Source organism: Aedes aegypti, chromosome 1 (genome assembly GCF_002204515.2).
Source record: "Aedes aegypti strain LVP_AGWG chromosome 1, AaegL5.0 Primary Assembly, whole genome shotgun sequence".
Classification (NCBI taxonomy): Eukaryota; Metazoa; Arthropoda; class Insecta; order Diptera; family Culicidae; genus Aedes; species Aedes aegypti.
In genome coordinates this window covers 123,247,473-123,271,116 of record NC_035107.1, presented here as the reverse complement: position 1 = coordinate 123,271,116, position 23,644 = coordinate 123,247,473, and the positions used below count along the sequence as shown (strand labels likewise).

The following is a 23,644-nucleotide window of genomic DNA, read 5'->3' as shown; positions in this document are numbered from 1 at the left end:
TTCCCATACAAAAAGCGTTACGAAGGGGGGGGGGGAGGGCGTCAAAAATTTCCAATTTTAGCGTTACGTAGTAAATGGACGCCGCCGAAATGCTTTCAAATAATACTGACACTAAGCTGAATTTACTTAGGTCAGCAGCAATACGCTGATTGGTGTCGTTTTGTGAGCGCACCGCTTCAAGAAGTTAGTTTTTCTTGTTGATGAAGCAGCTTCCGCACGTCGGCCTCCTTCATAAAGATGTCCTGGCAGTCGGCACACATTGGTACCATAAACGCGGTAATAATGTGCTCCCGATGTCTTTGGACTCCAATACAGGCAGCGTAGTATTTTTTGTCGCAATAAGTACACCTCCATAGAAGGTGGTCGTCGTTGACGCTGCAAGACTTCACTCTGCACGACATGTTTGATATATGACCACACTACACACACGGGGGTAAAAAAAAGTTACTTCCGAATGTACGTATAATCAAATCACCTTTTGCGTTATGCGACGCTTATATGTGCAAAGTTTCACGTATAAGATGTCGCGAAAAGGCCTTATACGTACAAAAGTGGAGGCGATATGTGTACATATTTTATATGATGAAACATAACAAGCAGTGCGAGTGTGTAGATTTTCTTGCGAATTAGTCTGTACTCTTATGCGACTTAATTTATGATAACAAAGTTTATTTGACAGCTGCTACGGATTGATCCGACTTACTTTGTAAAACTATACGGAACGAAACGGAATGTACGTATGAACTCATAAAACAACGTTTTATGCGAGGAAACTCATGAATCAAACGATTTGATCCATCATGTAGTGTGGGAGTGACGCAGTTTGTACAAATAAATGACTTTGTTCGCATATTGATATGCGACTTCAGGTTGTCTGGGTTCGCTACGCTCGCGTCGCGGGTAAAAAAAAAGTTTAATTGCAATTACTGGCTAAGCACGAGAAGCGCGCAGAGCTATGTTGTCAAAAGTAGAAAATAAATATATACAATTGAAATACGGACTGACTGTTACGCGCGCGGGCCCGGGGTCAGAAGTCCAGTTGTAAAAAAAATGTTGATCGAGCAAGGGTCCTAGGATTTCAGTATGGATCCTGATATTCCAGTGTGAATTCTGGGATTTCAGTGCGGATCGTCGTGTTCCAGTGCAAATCCTGGTATTATATTGTGAATTCTGGGATATCACTTTTGATCCTGAGATTGCTGTGTGGATGTTGGGATTCAAGTGTGGAACCTGGGATTTCAGTGTGGATTCGGATGTTGCAGTGAGGATCCTAGATTTTCAGTATGGATCCAAAGATTCTCGTGAGGATGCTGGGATTCCAGTGTGGGTCCTGCAATTTCAGCATGGATCTTAGGAAGCCAATGTGAATTTTGGGCTTACAGTGTGGATTCCGGGGTTCTAGTGTAGATCCTGGTGTTATTATTATGAGTTATGATATCAGTTTGGATTTTAAGATTGTAGGGTAGATCAGTGCTGGAAAAGATCGCATCACGAAGTAGCTCACGAGTTTATATCAACGCATAACAAACATCACAGACTCGCGAACTGGCTAGGTGTGAGTAAGTCCGCACCCGCCTGCTCGGGAGACCATTCAAAAGAAGTAGCAACAAGCTCGGTAACGTTTACTCGCGAGTAACCGAGCAAGTTGTGATTTGTAATGGTTCTGACAGACAAATTAATTGCATAGCCATCAAGTCGACAGTAAACTACTAGTTTGTAGTCAACAACCCTTGGAAACCATAAATGTTGGAGGGGAAGCAGCTTTTTGCCAAAAACACAATTTGACTCTGAACAGCTCCGAATACGTTCCCGAATCACTTTTAGCTTCGGTTACTCGGGAGCACCACGGATGCGAGTAAACCAGCGCTCTGACGCTCGGAAGCGTTTGGTTTTGTTTTTGTTCCAGTTCAACAGAAATGTTTGCCACTTTCCATCACTGGCGTAGATCATGGGATTTAAATGTGGACCCCTTCATCCCAGTGTGGTTCATGGGATTCCAGTGTAGGGGTTGGTGCTGGGATTCCAGTGTGGATTTAGGTATTTTAGTGTGGATCCTGAACTTCCATAGTGGATATTGGAATTTTAGTGTGGATTCTGGGATTTCAGTGTTATTCTTGGGGTTCCTGTGTGGATCCTGGTTTTCCTGTCTGGATCCTACACTCAGAAATAAAAATAGTCACAGAATTGCTAAAGTTTATGCATTAATGACTATTTCCTATCTGCCTCTCTTTCATTCTGCTGTGGATTTTTACACTAAATGTCATTTCGCCTGGGTTGAAGCTTAGCGATGCTTCAACCCAGGCGAATTGACAAATAGGAATAAAATTCCCTTCTTATGTGTGGATCATAGAGTGTCACCTTGGGATTGCAGTGTGGATCCTAGTTTTCCATCCTAGAATCCTGGGATTGTAACGTTGGTCGTGTAACCCCGCTGTAAGAATCTGATACTTTAGTGAGGATCTACCTGGAAAAACTTGGAAAACCTGGAATTATCAGGGAATTTTATTCAACCTGGAAAAAACCTGGAATTCTCAGGGAATTTCGATCACTATCAGGGAAATTATTTTGAGGCAGAGATTTATGATGTTCACGACAAAGAATTTTTGGGTCATAACTCAGAGCTACCATTATTTGCCAGAAAACTCTCTTCATTCGAAAAAAAATTCGGCTGCGCCGCTCTCAAAACACTATATGAACTGTTTTGATCCTGAGTGAGGATCCTTTCGAGTATGAAATTGTATCAGCTTACCAACACATGATTGATGTTTTCAATGTCTCTATATTTCTTCAGTAAAGAACTGACGAACATATCTAGAGCTGGTAGCAGGGTTTTAATAGATACTTACCATTTTTATGCAAGTTTCAAAAAGCCTATTTTTGAAAAGGTGATGTCTCTATTTAAACCAAAATAGTCTCTAAGGCGACGTCCACAAATTACGTAACGCTCTAGGGGGAGGGGGGGAGTAGGCGCAAGCGTTACGGCTCATACAAAAATTTGAAATTTTTCATACAAAAAGCGTTACGGAGGGGGGGGGGGGAGGGGGTCAAAAAATTTCAATTTTAGCGTTACGTAATAAATGGCCGCTGCCTAATTGAGATACAAAATTTCTTCTCATATTTCTCGAGAACAGCTTCAGGAATTATCCTTGTGGTTTCTCCAGAGATTTTATCAGAAATTCTGCAATAAATTCCTCTACTCCTGCTTCAAGAAGTACTTTGAACAAAGACTATCCGAGAACTTCATCCAGATATTTTTTCACTATCTTTTCAACCGAATTCTACAGTTGTTAATCTAAGAGATATCCAAAGTTTCCCACAGATTTCTTTTACAAGAAAAGCCGACAAGAATTTCAACGCCATTTCATCTACGGTTATTCCAAAGAATAGCTCCAAAAGTTCCTCGAGAGGTTATTCGAGTGAATCTATTAAGAACATTTCAAATAATTCCTTAAATTCGACCTGTGTTTTATTATTAAGTATCTTTAGATTTTGTTATAGGAATTTCTCCAGCATTTCGTCCAAGGATTACTGGAGCGCTCATTCAAACATTTTTCAATGAATTTCTCAAAAAATCCCCATGGGATATTGAAAAGTTCGTTTAAGGTTCCACACCAGTTAACACTACAGCATATTTTTTATGAATTCCTCCGATTATAGGAATAATTATTCCAACACATTTTTTTTATGAATTTCGTCCTCTTTCCAGGAGTTTCTTCACAATATTCTGCGAGATCTTATGTTTTTTTCTTTTTTTCTCAATTATCTTAGCAATAATCTTGGAAACCTTCTAAGAGATTCTTCAAGAGTTAGTATTCCTGAAATTCAAAGGTGACCTAAGAAATTACATAAGTAACTGTAACAGAAGGTAACCTAAAACTTACTTTAGGAATACGTCACGAGTTTTTCTCAGCAATTTTTCAGCTTTCCGGAAAATTTGCTTAGAAGAAACTCCTGGAAGAATGCTTAAAAAACAGTTTTGAAAACATCCTTGAGAAATTTCTTTGAATTAATGGAGGAATTTATTAAACTGGTTGTTCGATTGTATATTGGATGTTTTGGGCTCGGTTTTGGGTTGAAATTGGCAGTTCAGTCTACTGAATTAATCAAAAACAACTATATGTTTTCGTTATCCAACGTTCCGGCCCTCATTGGACCTTTTTCAAGGATTCTGTAATATTAATGGAATTTATGGAATGGAATTTATGTAATTAATGGAATTTTATAAGAAATCTTAGAAGCAATCTCTGGAGTGATTCCTGAAGGTATCCTCAGAAAAAATTGTAGTCAAGATCAAAAAAATAAATCCTTGGGGACGTCTGGACAAGTCCCTGGTTGAATATTACCACATGTTTTAAACGGGAGTCTTGGAGGATTTTTTAAAAAACTGAGTGGAGAATCATCAGATAAAATCCTAGAGGACTAAGGGCTTTTTCAAAAAAATATCTGAAATAATATATGAAGAAATTTTTAATGGAAGGTATTTTTTGTGATATTTTTTGGAGAAAATCCTGGTTTTATTTCGAAATATCCAAAACAATTTTTTTGGAAGAATTCCTTACGAAAATTCTTGGAGAGTGAAAATCTCAAATAAAGATATCAGTCCATCTCACTCATAATGTCGTCGTAATACATCAATGAAAGTTTGTCCTTTACTTACATATACCAGATTTGCTGATATGTCGTCATTATGTCACGACAAAAAAAAAGTTTTAAAAAGATTCTCAGAGAAATGTCTATCTGATCAAACTATTTCATACTGGTTCCTGTGAGGGTTCGTTTTTTGATTACTGTTTTGTCTCAGTATCTTTTTGGTTACTTTTTAGTTTCTTTTTTTCTGGAGAGAGTTTTTTTTTATTTTCCTATTTTCAAGAAACTCAGTCACTACCAGGCCTGCTTCATGCACAATTTTTAAATTTATTAAAATATATTTGATTTCAGAAAAAACGTTTTTAGAAAAATAATCTGGAATTTAAACAACTTCAAATTTAAAATTTCGTAACAATCATGATTGATTTTAGTTTTTTGAATGAAATGCAAAAGTTCATCATTTATTAAATAAAATTGCCACTGTTAAATGTTATATGGTCAAATGCGATTACCCAGGGGCTTGATAATCCGTGTTGCTATTATCCGAAAAAATGGACCCGGGAGCCAACAGTTTTATGGATTATTTAAATAACTTTAAATGGGTATGTATCTACTTAAATATGTAGCAGATAATTACTAACAATTGATTCAATTATGATATTTTAAAGAATTTGGATTTTTTGCAGTGCAGAACTGTATGATTATTTGCTAATAAATCGATTACCTTAGTATTTATTGCCACAAATCCAAATAAAGTTTTACTTTTGCACCCATGAAGCTGTCTTAGTTATTTTAACGACCAATGGAAATAATATGCTTTAAAAATACTTTCAAGAAGAAGCATACTGTTGTACTTGAAAGTTCCGTTCTGTTCACAGAGCTCTTATAAACAAAATAAAAGACATCATCATTACAATTCATTTGAATAAAACTTAAGCTTTGCTATTGTTAGCACCTTCATATTGTGATATTGGAATAGCTCCAACATGCTTTAAATAATGTTTAAAAGCTATAAATAGCTATTAAATAGAAAACACTTCAAAATTTTTGTCATTAGTTTGTTTTAAGAGTTGTTAGTTTGTTTTTAGAGTATTTCTTGAACCTGGATTTTTTTTAGTGAATCCTGGAAAAACCTGGAAATATCAGGGAATTTTATTTCGGTAAACGAGTAGACACCCTGTCTTGAGATACCAGTGTAAAACCTGAGAGTTCTGTGAGGTCCTTGAGATTCCAGTGTGGCCCTGGGATTCAAGAGAGGATTTTGCGATTGCAGTGCAAAGCCTGGAAACATGGACCCTTGGTTTCCAAGGTGAATCCTGGGATTCCAGTGTGGATCCTATGCTTCCGGTGTAAATTCTGGGATTCCTGTGTGGATACTAGTATGGGTCCTGGATTTCTGGCGTGGATCCTAGGATTTCAGTGTGGATATTGGAATACCAGTGGGATTTTGATTTCCAGTGTGAATCTTGGGATTCCATTGCGAATCCTGTGAGAGTTATGTTGAATTACTGTGCAAACTCAAGTAACATTGTTAGCTAAATAACAGCCTAACCAGCTGAAATACTGGGTGATATGCTTAGCTTAGCTTAGCTTAGACTGACTACACATATCAATGGTTGCTATTCCGTGATTGACCGAAGTCAGTGAAAATGCACAAAGAATCAACTAGAAGTTCGGCTGGGATTGGCCATAATCTTCTTCAGTGTGCATAATTCAGTGCCTCTATTTATACATGGTCAATAACGGCGCCGGCCACGTCCTTGCAGTCAGGTGGGATTGAGGGAAGGAATGTTAGTGTGTAATCTTTGCTATTTGGAGACCGTGTTTGCCTCTGCATCTCCACAAAGGTTACTGGGAGGGATGTTTGTTAATGGGAAGGATCGTTGGGTCACAGGATTCACTTTGATAAGCGATTAGACCATGATAAATAATTATTTGTGAGATATAAACATGCTTATATGTAAATATAATATTTTCATTTGATATGAACAACATCTATGTAGAGAAAAAATATGCCGACACTTGATGTGACGAACGTTTCAAAGTTTGTTGAATAAAGTGAACCTTTTGGAAGTCTACACTTGAAGTGTCGAACCATTCAAAGTTTTTTTTTAATTACAAAAATAAAGGTAAAAAGAAGAAAGTGTTTTGAATAAAAAAAAAAAAAAAAAAAAAAATTAGACATAAATAATTTATGAATCAGAGTTTATGTCGACACTCACAGTGACGAACCATTCATATTTTTTTGAAAAATCATATTTACGTCTCACCGTTGTAACGATTAAGGGTGCAATCATACATATTTTATAGATTAGAAACAGTAGCATAAAACGAGCTCACCAATTGATCCGTCATCCTTGAGCAGCAACAATCCTCTTTGAACTTCACTCGTTTAATAGGCTATATAAAAGCACTCAGAGAAAATAGGCGTGCAACCCGTGAGGGAAAACAACTGACGACTGCTCGGGCTTTCTTGACGCACTGCCCAGGAGCAAGCGTCAACGTCGGAAGATCAAAAAGAACTAATCGAAAGCGGCACTTTTTCACTTTACTCGATCGACGCGCGACATGTTTGATCCTGCCCTCATCGCCGGCCCCCGCAAGAGCAAGCGTCAAGGTCGGAAGATCAAACACAACTCCATGCCATGGAATCGGAAGACCACACACTACAAACGCGAACTTCTTTTCGCACTCGCGCCACGCGGACCGAAAACAATTGGTCTTGATTCCATCGCTCGCCCTGCAAGAGCATGCTATGCAGGGCTGGTAGCAAGTCACTTTTTAGTGACTTGGTCACTTTTTTCGACCTGGTCACTTAAAAGTCACTATTTCCAACAAAAAGTCACTAAAGTCACTTTTTTCAGAAAAATGGTCACTAAAGTCACTTTTTTCGTGATCTGATGATAATGAAATTTAATATTCTGAGCTGGGTTAACTTTTCAAACTCTGACAGAAAGAAATATATATTGTCTTATATTGTGTTGTGGGAATCAAATCGTCAAGATTCTTAACTCAAGAAAAATATGGACTCCCGGCTAACTTTCTGGAAGAATTCAAGTCAATATTCCGTGAAAATTGTAAAATGTAAAAATTTCCTGGGAAAAGTTTTGGAGAAGATTCTGTCAAAACTTCGAAAGCAACACTGGGATGAAATTTTTTTGTCCGAAATATTTTAAAAAATTTTGGCAAAAAACCAGGACCAATATCTGCTCTGAGTAATCTACGGCTTTAGAAGAAATCACAGACAAGCTTTCTGCAAGAGCATCATCAAAACTGATCCGGAAGATAAGCTAGAGACGGCTAGGAATTACATTCAAAAAAAATCTGAGTGTCAGAAACTTGTCCAGGACTTCAATTACTAGTACCGTAATCCGGGGGCAAATTGATCATTGGGGTGAATTTGATCAAGTCGGTACCAAATAGCATTTCCTTTCAAGGATTCTTAATACTTCGTTGGCATCACATACACAGGGCTGTTACAAGAGTCGCGAATTTCGCGATTCTCGCGGATTTCGCGATTTTCGCGGATTTGTAGCGGATTTATGTCGCCAGACGCGAAAATCGCGGGTGAATGAAAAACAGTCGCAAAAATCGCGGATTTGCTAAATCATGCCGCGAAAGTCACATGCAATCAAGACGGGGTTGGTGGTCTGATGGCTACCGCTTCTGCTTCATATGCAGAAGGTCATGGGTTCAATCCCAGGCCCGTCCCTTTCCTCGTACTTTGTAGTTGTATATCTCTCACTTGCTTCTATCTTCCATTCTAAATATATCACACTCAAACTATTCGTTCATAGCAAACGCTAGAACCAGAGACGGACAATAAACCGTTTCCCTAACGCTTCCTACTTCCACGCGCACGCCTTTCTTACGCCTGATACATAGGCAGTCTGCTAACCACAAAAGCAAACCTCTCTGCCATGCCTTTCCCCCAATCCATACACTCCCGCATGAACTGACGTGGATGCAGTGGAATATACGGTCTACGTGGGAGTCAGTTCAATGCATCATCAATTCCTCCCCCTTCCCCTCATTGGTCTGCATTCTGACGTGGCAGGTGCCATTGTTGCCTAAAAATAGAAGATCACCAGCACTTATACATTGAGGATGCCTGTTAGTCCCAAGCAGTCATTCGGTTGGTTCCTTGTGTAAGTGCAGCTGATCTGGCAATACTGGAGTGCATCCACGGGCGGCCAATCAAGCTCAAGCTCAAGCTCAATCATGCCGCGAAAGTCACATGCAATAGATTTGCCAGACACATTTAATTGTCAAGTTTTGAATAACGTATTTTCAATTATACACAAATTACAAAGTTTCTATTTTTTCAATATCTTTGCAAGATATGAAGTTTGTATCTTTTGTTAATTGTGATTGTGTATTGTCAGATTCCTTGGATAGTAAACGCCACGCGGCGGTCCTATAAAGCACTTGCAAAATTTCACGTGGCCTTTCTCTAAGGGAACGATGCGCCGCACTTGAGGAAACACCGCAATGCTATTTTTTTCATAAGAATTAAGTAAACAGTGTGGAAAAAGTGCGGTACGTCGTTCCCTCAGGGGAAGCCCGCGTGAAGTTTTGTGCAAATACCCCAATATATTGAAAGTGCAGAGAGTTAGGTCATATTGTAGTGGTGCCATCAAATATTTATTTTGTATATAATTTCATAGAGTCATTTGGAAGCTTGAAACTGTAGATATATTTGTCTTATTCTTAATATTTTAAAGACGTAGACTGGCTTGTTTAGGAATATCCAGTTTTTCATACATTCTAATTCTACGTTAAAAATTGAGTTGTTATGAAGGCAAAACTGTTACGATTGTTTTGGAAATTCTACTGTAATTCAAGAAAGTTTTCGGTTCAGTATTTTTAAACCCAAATATTTTAGAAAAATGAACAAAAATAGAAAATGGGATTTTTTATTGTGTTTTAGAATATTTTGAACAGACTGTTTAAAACTAACATTATTTCAGAGGTATCAAATGAATGTTTAACGTTTTGGTCAATATCAGTCAAATGTTTGCAAGCTTTTGGCGATCTAATATGAAGTTTGACAAGCGAAAATTTGAATTGGGATTTACTATTTGACAACATAAGTTTAATAATTAGTCACATGCAAGTTATCACCAGTAACTTTGAATTGAATGTACAAAACTCTTTATTTATAGAAAGACATCTTGATATTTTCCCGATGGTCAAGATATCGATAGCGTTAACAATTCTCAACATGTTATGTATTGAATTAAAAAAGTTTTCTTCTTGCTTCTTGCTGTTTTTCCGTTTCAATGCCTCACATGCTCTAATGGAAAGATTTATGATATTCTCATTCTTATAACACTAAAAATTATGTACTTGGCTTTCAAGCAAATGTGGTACAGTGAAATGGAAAAAAATGCTTCTAAATTACGAAATGACCAACATTATTTTTCAAAACTAACAAAATGGATTTTCTAAACAATTGTGAAAATTAAAATAACTAAATACATGAATTGGGTTCATTTCCATGATTACCTGATATGGCTTTCTCGATCTCATCTTAACCAGCTGAAGTTTCTTATTTACGATAAAATTTTGATTCGTCACATAACTTCTACTAAATGTATGAATTGATCACGTTTCTGAGATTCTTAAAATTTGTTACAAAACCATTAGGGAGATATTATTACCTGAGAAAATTGAAAATGTGATAAATTCTTCTAAATTTATAACATTTTGAAAACTTTGACTTTTAAGTTTTCGCTACCAATTATGAATAACCTGAAAACAAAAAAATATATAACAAAATAATGATAAGTGTCAAATATGGGACTCGTTGATCTTTTTATGTTAAACAAAAGATTTCAACAAATATAATTATTTTTGTACATGAAATTCCTTGAGGTATTGTGTTTTAAAAAACATATTTGATTCAAATATAGATTTATTTTTTTCCCTCGTAGCAGCAATAGAATTCTTTCAAATGGTGCATGAAGAACATCTCTAAGATTTTTTTATTTCAACACATTCATTTGAAACATTAATTGAACCACTAATGCATCTTGACAGTAACTACTGTGGCAAAAAATTTAAATCCTTGAGAAAACTTAATTTTTACTATAACATTTGGTCAGATGATAAGCGAATCGAATGGATTAGAAGTATTCTTTTGGACGGAAAATCGCATATGGCGTTTTTATCGAAAATATTCGTTGTGACCTATTGTTTGTAATTTGAAATACTGATACTTCCATAACCATTAATTCAGTAGGCCCGTATTTTCTTCGAAGAAAAGAAAATTTTCTTGCTGGTCAGTTATGAAAGAAAATTTCTTCTTTTCGAAGAAAATATGCGCCAGAATTCACCTACGGTGTCCTATTTTAAAATTTTAGAAAATGTTATATTTTGACGCGGATTGCCACCTCCAGACGCGGATCGAGTTTTGGTAGTAGCGATTTTCGCGGATGAAATTTTGAAGTTTTTGTAACAGCCCTGCATACATTCAATGTTTTCTAGTTTATAGATGTCTAATAATGATTTTAAACTATTTTATTTTTATTATGGTCAGTTTTGCATAGAAATATTCACAGTTTTTGAAGGTGTAATCAATACTGTTGGAAATGTTGGTACTAAACAATCTGCTGGTGCTAAGCCTGCATGAAAACTCTGAGTGTTAAAAATGTTGTGTAAGCTTCAGTGTGAACTGCTGAACTCATTTTTGAAATTGTATAGTATAACAAGAATAGTTTTATACTCATAAACCCGTTTATTGTTGAGTAACGTGCTTATTTCAAGGGAAATTGCATACATTTAGATGTATTATGGAGATTTACCAAGTTTAATTTTGCAATAATATGATGATATTTACAAGTTGTAAGAATTTTGACATCAGTTTTGGATTCAGGAGACTCAAATTTTGTAGAAAGGGAAATTTTACATTCTAAAATACACTTTATTATATAGTGATCCATTTCGCCCCAATGTGACATTTCCAATTTTTTATATTACAACAAATTTTATGATATGTTAAATTTTATTTCATAAAAAATCGATTACATAAACTGATAGAGATCAATAAAGTACTGATTTCACCGAAATAAATTTGACAATATTTGAATTCCAAAGGATAACATTAAAAAAAGTTGTGAAATAATGATCAATTTGCCCCTGGATTGCGGTACTTATTTTGCTGGAAATCATTTCAGAAATTACATTCGAAATTCCAACAAATAAGCAATACATTTTCCATTGATTTACTCTTGACACTGCCTTTTTACACAACTTTGTTCAACTATTTCTATACAAAAACACGTTTCTATAATGAATTCTTGAACATTGTTGGAAGATAATAAATATACAATTTGGGATCAGTAGCGATTACCTAACGTCAAATCCACCTGTTCATTAATTCCAGCCACAAATATGCGATTTCCATCAGTTACTGTATGCTTTGTAATCTAAGCATGAACATTAGTAATTTTCAAGGTCGTAGATCAGATACAAAGTGAGCTTACGAGTCGCCACAATGTTTATTTTCAGTAATTCATTTATTGAAACGTTCAATTGAAATATAGATATTTGAAGTGCGCATGGAATCATATTCTAATTCTTTATGTGCATCATCTAATTGTTTATTTGGGAGAAATGGTTTAATTTTACAGAAATTATGCCACAAATTTAGCATGAGTTTCTATTTTTCGTTTGGTTTTGAATTCTGTCAGGATTTTTTTTTCAAAATGTTCTGAAAATCATTCTTGATTTTCGCCACAATTTTGTCTACAACCAAAAAACCCTCGATTTATTATCGTTTTGCATCTCTACTTCAAAATCTTCAATGAGTTTTCACCAGAATGTTCCTCCTCATAAAAAGGAATTTTTCAAATAATTCTATCACGTGTTTGATTACCAGTGTTCGTGTATTTGATTTTTTTTTTGTTATTTTTTCGACTGAAATTAGAAATATAGCATAGTAACCTATATTTAGCTAATGTTCGTCTCGTATAAAAGGAAACGTGAAAACTCAATTGTATCATCTTTTTGGTAATTTAGGCATGACAATCAAGTCATATCTCGGACAGATAACTCTTGAGAAAGATTTGAAATTAGTGCAGTCCTCTACATTCTAAACTCACTTAGTATGTAGATTGATTAACTCCTCTTAGACTACAAGCAGCTTAATTTTTTACCATAAAAACATTCAAATCACGATAACTTTTTTGTTTCTCAATGTTTTTGTACCATGTTTCAACAAGTTCTCAAAAAACTCTCCTATTTTCAGAATCTGCGTCGATATTGATCATTGATGATTTGGGTTTGAAGATATACCGATGTTCCTTAGGGGACCGACATTCCCCATATACAATTTCTTTGGCCACAACTTTGTTTTGGCCAATTTATCAAAAACATAAAATATGAGCTGTACAATGTTAGATAATGAGGAGTTTCTCTGCAAAAAATCATACAAATCGGTTAAGTCGCAATCTTAAATTTAGAATATGAATTGTTTTGAAGCAGAGCGTTAATGATTAACGGGTCGCAATGATTAATTAAGTGATTAATGATTACATTCAATTTTATCATGATTAATGATTATGATTTTTGATTAAAATTTCTGAAGTCATGATTAATGATTGTGATTGATTTTTAAGCCAGAGTATGATTAATGATTATGATTAATGATTAAATTACAATTTTACATGATTAATGATTATGATTAATGATTAAACTCAGTATGATTAGTGATTATGATTAATGATTATGATTAACCCTTACACGCCTAATGTCAAATTTGATCAAAATTTTCAATTTCAAAACAATATTTTTTTTAATTATCATTTATCGTATTTATATATTGTGAACGTCGCGACTCATTGTGAGCTTGCACTATAAAAATCTCATCCAACAAGTCGTTGGCGAGTAGTGTGTGATTATTGAGATGAAATCGAATTCAGGTTAACTTCTTCATCCGTGAGTCCTCTCGTGGTGTATGGATAACGCACGCTATCTAGTGAACAGGGAGTCGTGAGTTCGATTCTCACCGAGAAGGCGTGTAATTTTATCGCAAATTTCACATCATTTTTTACATTTAATCCATATGCGAAGTATATGTAATGTTGTTTTTCAAAATTATGTTTTTCAGTCGTCTTCTAACGAATTTCCGTAAATATCAGGATGGCAGTTTGTCTTTGCGGGTATCGATTCGTAAATTACGATAGTTCCGAATTCATGACGAGAGCTATTTGATTCAGTTTTTTTAATCATAAGTGTATCGATCAATTTTAAAGAGTGTGATGCAATCGTTGCATACTTAAAGGTGTTTTGGACATCTCATGTCATTTAATTATTGTTTTTATGATTAACCTTTGATTAATCATTAATCATTCAATAACGAATGTTTAAACACCCGAAAATATGCACTAAACGACTTGAAGTATGCAAGCAGTGGGTTATATACTAACACTAGATAATGATGAATATTACTCATGATTAACAAACAATTCTATATAAAAATCTTTTGAACTTCGTTATGGCAAATTAATCACAGTTTTCAATCACAAATCGTGATTAATTTCTCTGATTCAAGAGGTAGTGTTCAATATATCGGCTCTGTGAAGCGTAGCTTGTGACAAATCCAACTTCATGAATTATTAAGCTTTAAGCGTAAGTTTCAGGCGTTAATGATAAACTTAAATAAGGATTGTTAAGGATTGTCGATTTCCCGGGGAAAGTATTTAAAATATTGGTTTTGAAAAAATCATTAGTAAGGCGAGCAAACCTCGGTATACACTAATATACTGCTAATCAAGTGATTATATTATAATTATACATATAAAAGTTTAATGGTATTTGCTCTCCTTTCTAGTGATTTTCAGTATTCTTTTTGTAAAGCGAAATTTAAAAATTCAATAAGTTGTTTATTCATTCTCCAAAAATTCCTCCAAAATGAAAGTGAAGCACTATATTGGTAGTTCTGAAACCTTGCTTTCCATATATTAAACTTCATGAATTTTGCAAACCAAGCCACTGAATTTATTCTCAAGGGAATTATTGAAATATTTCATATTAGATTTTTCGGAAGAATTGGCTTGTTTAGGAGTATCCAGTTTTTTTTTGTATTTTCTGAATCTACATTAAAGTTTGAATCAGAACCCAAAATTTCAAAATTGTCCGTGCCCTGAAACTATTTTAATAACGCATTCGATATTAGTATGGAAATCACTTTTGAATCACCCCCGGAAAATTTAGATTCGCGCGAGCTGTCATAGTTTAAATTAAAATATTTACGAATTGAAATCTTTTTCGATATACTTGATATACTTAGCAAATGTGATCTTTCGAACAGGCTACGAAACACTACAAATATTTCATCACTAAACAACCCAATTCTTGGAGAAATATTGGGCGAAATCAGTTTGAACATTTGCTAGGAATTTCCTAACGAGATCTTTATGAAGAACTGGAAAAAAAATTTTCAAACATTGTTTTAAAGAAATTTTCGCCCTTCCTTGATTTGAATCATTATTTTTTAGTAAAAACGGTTTGAGATTAATAATATTGCTGTAACGAAGTTCAAAAGATTTTATATCAGATTTATTGTTAATCGAGGGAAAAATTATATCATCATTAAATAATGTCTAACTTGTTTGTTGCATACTTCAAGGCGTTTAGAGCATACTTCAGCTTTTGAATGATTAATTATTAGCTTTTGAATGATTAATCAATGATTATTAATAAAAACAATAATTAAATGGCATCTTCCTAAGGCACCGTCCACAAATCACGCAATGCTCGAAGGGAGAGGGGGTAGGCTCATACGGTGTGACTCAAACAACATTTTGAAAATGTTCATACAAAGAGCATTTTCCTTGAACTCAATTTTTAGGGCTACGTAATGAATGGATGCTACTTACACGTTTTGACGTGTGTAACAAATGAGCCATAAACATGAAAATGAATGGCTTTGAAGAAAACTGCTACATTCAGTGGATTTCTGCAGGCGATGTTAGATTGCAAACATCAAACGTGAACAAAAACAGCGAGGAAGTATTGACAGAAATACCACCTACTAGGGGAAAAGAACTAATTTTTGATTTGAAAATGTTGTGCCAATTTTCGGATTTTCATACAAAGTACACAGCAATCTTATGAACGGCCAAATAATTAGTGCTAGGTCGAAATATTGTGATCTGCCCCTATAAACAGCAACTCACAACCTTCCAACCGCGTCTTCGGATTCGGATCATATACAACTAAGAAATGCACCGTCTTACATGGAGGAAATATTTAAGGGTCTTCGGATACAAAGCAAAGCCGTGCTGTACTTGATTGGATTTCGACGTTCCTTGGGCATAAACTCTCCTTGTTCGTGCCACAAGATATAAGAAATGCAAAATTTATTTATACATTAGAAGGCAATGTTGTAATATATGTTAAATTTTGTTCAATGATTAATTGATGATTGATTAAATGTTTGACTTATGATTAAGATTATGATTACTAAATAAAATTAACGATCTTTATGATTATGATTAATGATTAATGATTAAAACATAAAATTGCAATGATTATGATTAGTGATTAATGATTAACTTTTGATTTTATGTGATTAATGATTAACATTTTTGATTAATCATAATCATTAATCATTAATCATGATTAAATTTATGATTAATCATTAACGCTCTGTTTTGAAGTTTTCAAGATCCTCCTTCGGCCAGAGTGGTATCAGAAACATAAATGCTCATATCTCAAAAACGGTTGCATAAAATCGTTTCATTTCTTCAGACATCATCAACAGACTGTCATTAAATTGTTTCAAAAAATGAACAATCGAACAACCGGAAAACAATCTGTAGCCTGAGATATTACCGTGGGCTATGGCTACGCGTCGGTCTCCCAAGAAATTTGGGAATATCACTGGATCCAGACGACCAACGAATAAAATCGACACTTATTCCAAAAAGAGAAACGGTTTTTAGCAACTAGTAAAAAAATGGTGCCCCAAAAGAAAAACAAAAAACTTATCGCAATATGAATAATTTTTTGTTGTTAGAAATTGATGGTGCTAGTAGAGGGGTAAATATACACGTAGAACGTATTTTCATTTCCAGCCTTTTTTTGACTAATATTTGTAGTTCTCAAGTCACTTTTTGGTCACTATTTGGTAACTTTTTTGATCATTTTGGTCACTAAAGTCACTATTATTTTGCTGTCTGTCTGCTACCAGCCCTGGCTATGGAATCGAAAGACCAGACACTACTAACGCGAACCTCTTTTCGCACTCGCGCCACGCGGACCGAAAAAGATTGGTCTTGATTCCATCGCTCGCCCTGCAAGAGCATGCCATGGAATCGGAAGACCACACACTACAAACGCGAACCTCTTTTCGCACTCGCGCCACGCGGACCGAAAACAATTGGTCTTGATTCCATCGCTCGCCCTGCAAGAGCATGCTATGGAATCGAAAGACCAGACACTACTCCCAGCTGAAATACTGGGTGATATGAATAAAAAACTTTGAACTTTACTACATGTAGCATCTACTCAAAAACAAAATCCACAAAGTTTACTACACTTTTGGTATGAATAAAAAACTTTTCGAACATGTAGCACTTACTACTTTCGAACATGAGCAGTGAATGAAGCTGCACGTTAAGAAATTTCCATTCAGAGTGCAGAGTGATTCTGCACGTAAAGAACAATCTATTCAGAGTGACGCTTAAAATTAATACAATCATGCATATGAAGGAAATGCATGGAATCTAATCGATTACGCGACAATTTGCACAAAATCATGAAGGTGCTGTAATTTGGCAAGATTTGTAGTGTAATTTTGCGATTAGTCTGGTATTCTCTTTATGTCTATGATTTTATGATGATGGTACATCAAAGAATTTTCTGAGTGGTTTTCGATCTTCGCCAACGCCAGTGATTGATGTTTTTTTATATTAGCTTAACATCTATGAAGAGATCTTGAGGCTACAGCTATCAAATTAGGAATAACATATTTTCTAGCACCAGTACTGAGATTCTGGTGAAATGGCGGTAGAATTTTGATGCTGTTCCGCTTAAGAAAAGTAAAAAATTTTGTGGAAGAAATGGTCAAGAAATTTTCTACAGTGAGCTCCATTTGAAATGACATTTCTTTTCAACTGCGTACTGCGATCAAAGAAAAATGCGTTTCTTGACCATTTTTTGCAAGAAATTTTCCACGCATCGAGATAGGCGATTACTTTTCTGTTGAAGTGCATACTTCGCTTAAAGGTTTATATTAAAGCTTTGCTTTGAAATTCCAACGGAACTAAAGATCAACGGAATCTTAAAGGTTTTTACAATAATTACAAAGATTGATTTTCAGAATTACAAATATTCACACAATAATTCGCAGGAATCCCACCTCAATCTCATAGATTCTTACAGAAATACCGTCTCAAAGATACCCACAGTATTCTAAGAGATTAATATCCGGAATCCCATTCCCACCCCAATTCGAGAGTTTTTACCAAATTTCTATTATTTCCGCAATATTCCTAGAATTATATTTAAACTTACAGAATTAAAAAATACGACATCCCTATCGGAATCCTAAAGTTCCTACAGGAATTCCGGAATTCCAAAAAAATCTGACATGACAGAATTTACACTTAAAATTCAAAATGACATTATAAATATCTGAATTCTTACCGACATCCTAAAATTCCTAGAAAATAACATAATTATCGTAATGCCATAATTCACACGGTTATTACAAATTGCTACTGCCGGTAATCTTACCGGAATCTCAGAATTGGCAGGGCGAATGTTTTCGTAACCTCAGAATTCCTAAGCAAAACTCAAAATACCTTCCGAAATATCAAAGCTCATATCGTTTTCCCATGATGTTTACTCAAAAGTAAATTATTCCATTCAATGTCGCAATCTCAAAGCATGTGTAGCAACCTCTGAAGCTAACTACCAGTAGCTTTGTAGTAATTGCTACCTTTATTCATAGCAATGCGTTGTTTGTAGTATGTTCGAAAGGTGTAGAAAGGAAAATGACACAAACATGTTCCACTAGTGTTCCACATATAGCGTTTACTACCGAGAATGTAGTAAACTCAACTTTACTACATTTTATTCATACGGCCCACTGTTTATCAGCATCTTTTCAGTTAAATAAACTGTTATTTAGCTATCAATGGTACCTGGGAATGTTGGGACAATTCTGCGAAAATAGTTAGCAAATCGTTTGAAAATGCATTGGGAATCTTACTGAAATCCCGGGATTCTAGTGAATGTCTTACGGAAATCTGGACATTCTGAGATGATCTGGTGAGAGTTCGGAGGGAAAACCGTAAGAGTTATGTGGCAAATAATTAGAAAAAAGTGTTATGTGAAATTCTCTGGGAAGTATGTGCGAAACCTTTAAGAATTCTATGAGAATTGTGTAGAAATACTGCGAGAATTGTGAGAAACCTATGGAAATTTCAATATAAAATCAAAGACAAAGGGTTGTTCTACACCGGTATTTTTTTGCGTAGGACACTTCCTACGAGTCTTACCCACTTGGTTTTATGGGAAGTAATCGAGTTTCCATGTCTTTCCAGGATGAAACGGGAGCTTATCTAATCGATCGTGACCCACGATACTTTGCGCCTGTGCTGAATTATCTGCGACATGGCAAGCTGGTGCTAGACGACGGTCTGTCCGAGGAGGGTGTCCTCGAGGAAGCTGAGTTCTACAATGTGACGCATCTGATTGGACTGCTGAAGGACAGCATTGCTCGGAGAGAACAGGTTAGTGGACGAACTAGTGATAAGATAAAGGCGCATATCTTACTTTTGTTCTTTGTGCACACAGATTCAAATATTGTCTAATTATAGTTGCTACGACAAAAAAGGGAGGGTTAATGTCTGAACTTCCTTTCAAAAAGGTGGGAATTAAAACTGCTTGCTACTAAGGGTAAAATGGATGATGTTTAAAATAACACCAAAAAGAGCAATCAGTTCGATGTTTTAGACAAGTTTTCTTCGATTTGCGAAGCAGCCTTTAGCACAGGCCCTTCGTTTCAAGTGAGGAAGCAAAGGGTGTCGCCATTCGTGGTCAGTAGTTTCAAATTTCAAAGATTTAGGCAGGAAATCTTGAACTCCATTAGGGGAATCAAGGTTTCCTTCTTAATCGCAAAGAAAGACAAAGACTGTCGCGTTTTATCGGGAATCTTTAAAGATCGCGAACATCTTCTCAATCATCTTGAAGAGGAGAGCCACAAATTGTTTAATTTGAAATAATTTGCAAGTTGATGTTAACATTATTTATCGACGTAACATGGAAGATTACATTTTATAGTACAAGTCACTTGCATTTAAACCATATTTTTTGCTGTTTTTCTATGCATTCCATGACGTTTTCCTTAGGCGGCCCATATTGCCCCGATCACCCCTACTTGACGACAAAACTAATTTAATAACTGTGGATGTGTTCATTAGAAAACTTTATCAGGCGGCTTTGTCCAAGTTGGGACCTAACGCCAGAAAGAAGAAGAAACTATTGATTAAAGAGAGAGTAAACAAAGAGAGGCACTCAATGTTACTTATGTTCCAACAGTTAAGTTCGAATAGTTAAGTTAAGTATCTAGTATCCATGCTAGATAAAAAAAATATGGTTGTTAACTGATAGTGTTGTCTAACACAGAACATCAAGGTTTAAGGAATGGATGTAATGATTGAAATGATACTAATAAAAAAATAACAAGACGTTGTTCTGATTGTCTAATTTGATTTGTTTAAATTTACAGCGACCAGCAGCGGACAAAAAACGGGTATACCGTGTTTTGCAGTGCCAGGAGAACGAACTGACACAGGTTGGACTGAAACCGCTGTTTATATTCGAGATTTGTGTGTTAATGTTTCTTTCATGTTTAATGTTCTAGATGGTATCTACCATGTCCGATGGGTGGCGCTTCGAGCAGCTCATCAACATCGGTACGTCGTACAACTATGGTGCCGAAGAGAACGCAGAATTCCTTTGTGTGGTTTCGAAAGAGTGCGCCAACACACTGATTGGCCGCGAGAACGAATCCAACGACCGGGCCAAGGTGTTGCAGCAGAAGGGTTCTCGAATGTAATTGGGTAAGAAAGAGAGAGAGTGTTCAGCAAAGGAGATTTATTAACTTAAATCCTTATACAATATTTAACTAGCGACGAGATCAAATGTAGCATTCGACGAGACATTTTCAGAAATCGCAACTAGATTGTGTTGCTGCGTTGCTATCAAAGTTGATGTCCTTTGATTCAAATGAGTTCTTGCAATTGAGCAACCAGATATAGGATCATTACTTTTTTTTCGGGCAATGTTCGATTGAATTTCTGAATGGAACAGGACATATTTTTAGGGCACTTTTTTGTATTACTTTATTCAGTTTTTTATTACCAGTAATTTTAACCCTTCGCATGTTATGCAGTGTGCATTACTGTACCTATTATTTTATTAAAATGAATGGTTTCTACTCTATTCTCAAGCACCTTAAAGCATATGCAGGACTGATAGTAGGTATTTTCCAGAGACTTTGAACGTCTCCATTTCTAATGGTAGGTTTCATTAAAAATGGTCTCTAAAGGCTACTTTTTTTCTCCTTGAGTGAATTCTGGCGTAATATTCTTGAAGCTCCAGGAAAATTTTCAGTGATTCATACGCGACTACTCAGACTCGTAGCACAAAAACTCCAGGTTTGTTCCAGAGTTTTCGAAGAAATTTCCTGGAATGTTTCCTGGAAACCCCACAAGAATTCTTCAAGGACGCCTAGGGATTCCTCATTAAGTTCCTCCGAACATTCTTCTACGAATTTTTCCAACATTTCATCCATTTCTTCAAACATTGAAAAAAAAAAACAATGTGTAAAATTCACTGGACAGACTGTAGACACTCAGTCGCTACCAGCCCTGCATATAGAGCGTTTGAGTAACTATATTACAATTATTTCATGTTATTCGGTTCGGTTTCAAATCCTTCAACACTCAACGTTTTTTCAATGCCTTATTAATATGCACATGCATACCGATAATAGAAAATATCATTCGGTCTCACGAAAGACGATATCCCAAAATGAAGGCTTCGAGGTAAAGAAAGATTTGTTTTCCCACCGAACATGAGAATCGAAAGAAATGGAGAACTTTCAACTCGCAATGTTAGAAACCAAGCTCCTCAATCCTCAAGTTTCGCAACTGCGATTATTGGGGTTTGAAAACGCACAGATAACTTTTGCTCCTCATTCTGTTTCGCTTAAAAAAATAATGAGTTCCCAAGCTCCCACATTTGAACATTCATCAAACGAATCCATACCGTTTAGTTAAATTGCAACGTGACAGTTGTTCTAGCATAAGGTATACTTTAAACGGATAACCAAAAGAAATGAGTGCGTCGTTTCTTTCTCACGTTCTTACACACCGACAAATTGTGTTCTGCAAACAACTCGTAATCGCTGGCTACATTACGTTCAAGATGAATCATCGAACTAAAACTAGCATTATTGTGTTATAGATTCATAACGTTTGCGTTTTAATGTTACAAATTATCGTTGACTTTTAGTTCTTTTGTCGCAACTACGTTAATCATAGAAGCAAAACCAAATTGTAGTGCGAATTTAAATTTTGATCACACAATCTTCGGATCCACGTAATGTGCACTGAGTTTTTTACATACCAAAAGTGTTTCGGTTGAAATGAGTGTGCACGTTCAGATTTGGCATCGCAAATTTAGAAGAAAAAAATGAGGTCCCACTAAAGTAATATAAAATTGAGCACTAAAACTAAACAATGATTGTGTATGATTCCCGGATAGGAGAGTCAAACAGTTATCAATACAGGTCAATGTTGTTGTAAGGCAGAACGGAGGTAATTTGGACGGAAGAGAAATATAATTTAATACAACATATTAGGAGGAAAAACTGATCGAAGAGAACAAAAAAGAATGCCTTTTTCACTGATTTACTTTTTTACTAAATTTTCGTCGGTCTTTCGGTTCCTTTTACTAAAGTTTCGGTTCTCAGGTCTTCCTCCATCGTATCACATGTAGCCAGCGTATTCCTGAAGCAACCGACCGCTACATAATTCATCAAATTTAGAAGCAGACTCTGTCCCAGTAGGTACGTAATGCCAAAAAGAAAAACAAGTGTTCCAAGGCACACAAAATCTTCATCGGCTTTAAACACATCTCCATCAAGCGCTTCCTCAGTATCAGTACCACTACTACTGCCTCTTTCTCTATCGGCAACCATGCACTTCGTTATAGTAGAGTTGAAGTTGACCTTTATATACTGCCCATAAACGCATGTCAGTCCCATGTTTGCTGGATTTCCTATTCACAATTATGCGTTTGTTGGAACAATTATGCCTTTTATGGGCAGTATAGCCCTGTAACCCGAAGACCATATGCGAGTGCGACAGTTATTTTTGTTCCTCTTGAGAAATTTGGATCGTGCTATAATTTGTGTATGACCCCGAAGACTTGTTCAGGCATTATCTAATCCTGAACACGGATACCCAGATAGACCATCAAATACATCGAACCTAGAAAAATTTTCGTGGTCGTCAAAATGATTGGTGCTCTTATATGCAGTTGTTACGCACTACCAAGGTGGACATTGGAACCGTTTTGCCAAATTATGAATCGCACTTAGGGTAGGGCTTATATTCCAAAATCTTTCTTAGCCAAAATTTACAAGGTGGAAAATGCTCATCGGCATCAAAATAACATCCTGTGAAAAAAGGGCGTAAGGCAGCGTCCATTTATTACGTAACGCTAAATTTGAAATTTTTGACCCCCTCCCCCCTCCGTAACGCTTTTTGTATGAAAAAAAATCAAACTTTTTTATGAGCCGTAACGCTAGAGCCTACTCCCCCCTCCCCCTAGAGCGTTACGTAATTTGTGGAGGCCGCATAAGTGCAGTTTTTCGATTTTAACGAATTTTCAACATATTTGGTATGCTTTAGGTTGTTTAAATTATTTTAGAACCCTTAAGAGCAAAAAAAAACACCACTAAATTGCGATATCTCCACTCTATAATGAGATATTTGACCAAACATCTTCTAAGAATCCCATTTTTGGCCCT

The 23,644-nt window shown here is 35.7% G+C and overlaps 1 protein-coding gene across 1 annotated transcript in view; it reads left to right on the top strand.

The window, feature by feature from the left end:
* Positions 1–22,467, top strand: part of LOC5576299 (BTB/POZ domain-containing protein KCTD5) — a 32,672-nt gene extending 10,205 nt beyond the window's left edge. Inside the window, exons 2-4 of the mRNA XM_021846927.1 lie at positions 19,146–19,334; positions 20,333–20,398; positions 20,468–22,467. Of these exons, the coding sequence (XP_021702619.1) occupies positions 19,146–19,334; positions 20,333–20,398; positions 20,468–20,662 (450 nt within the window). The 3' untranslated portion in view covers positions 20,663–22,467. The remainder of the gene's footprint in view (positions 1–19,145; positions 19,335–20,332; positions 20,399–20,467) is intronic.
* The last annotated feature ends 1,177 nt before the right edge of the window (positions 22,468–23,644 follow it).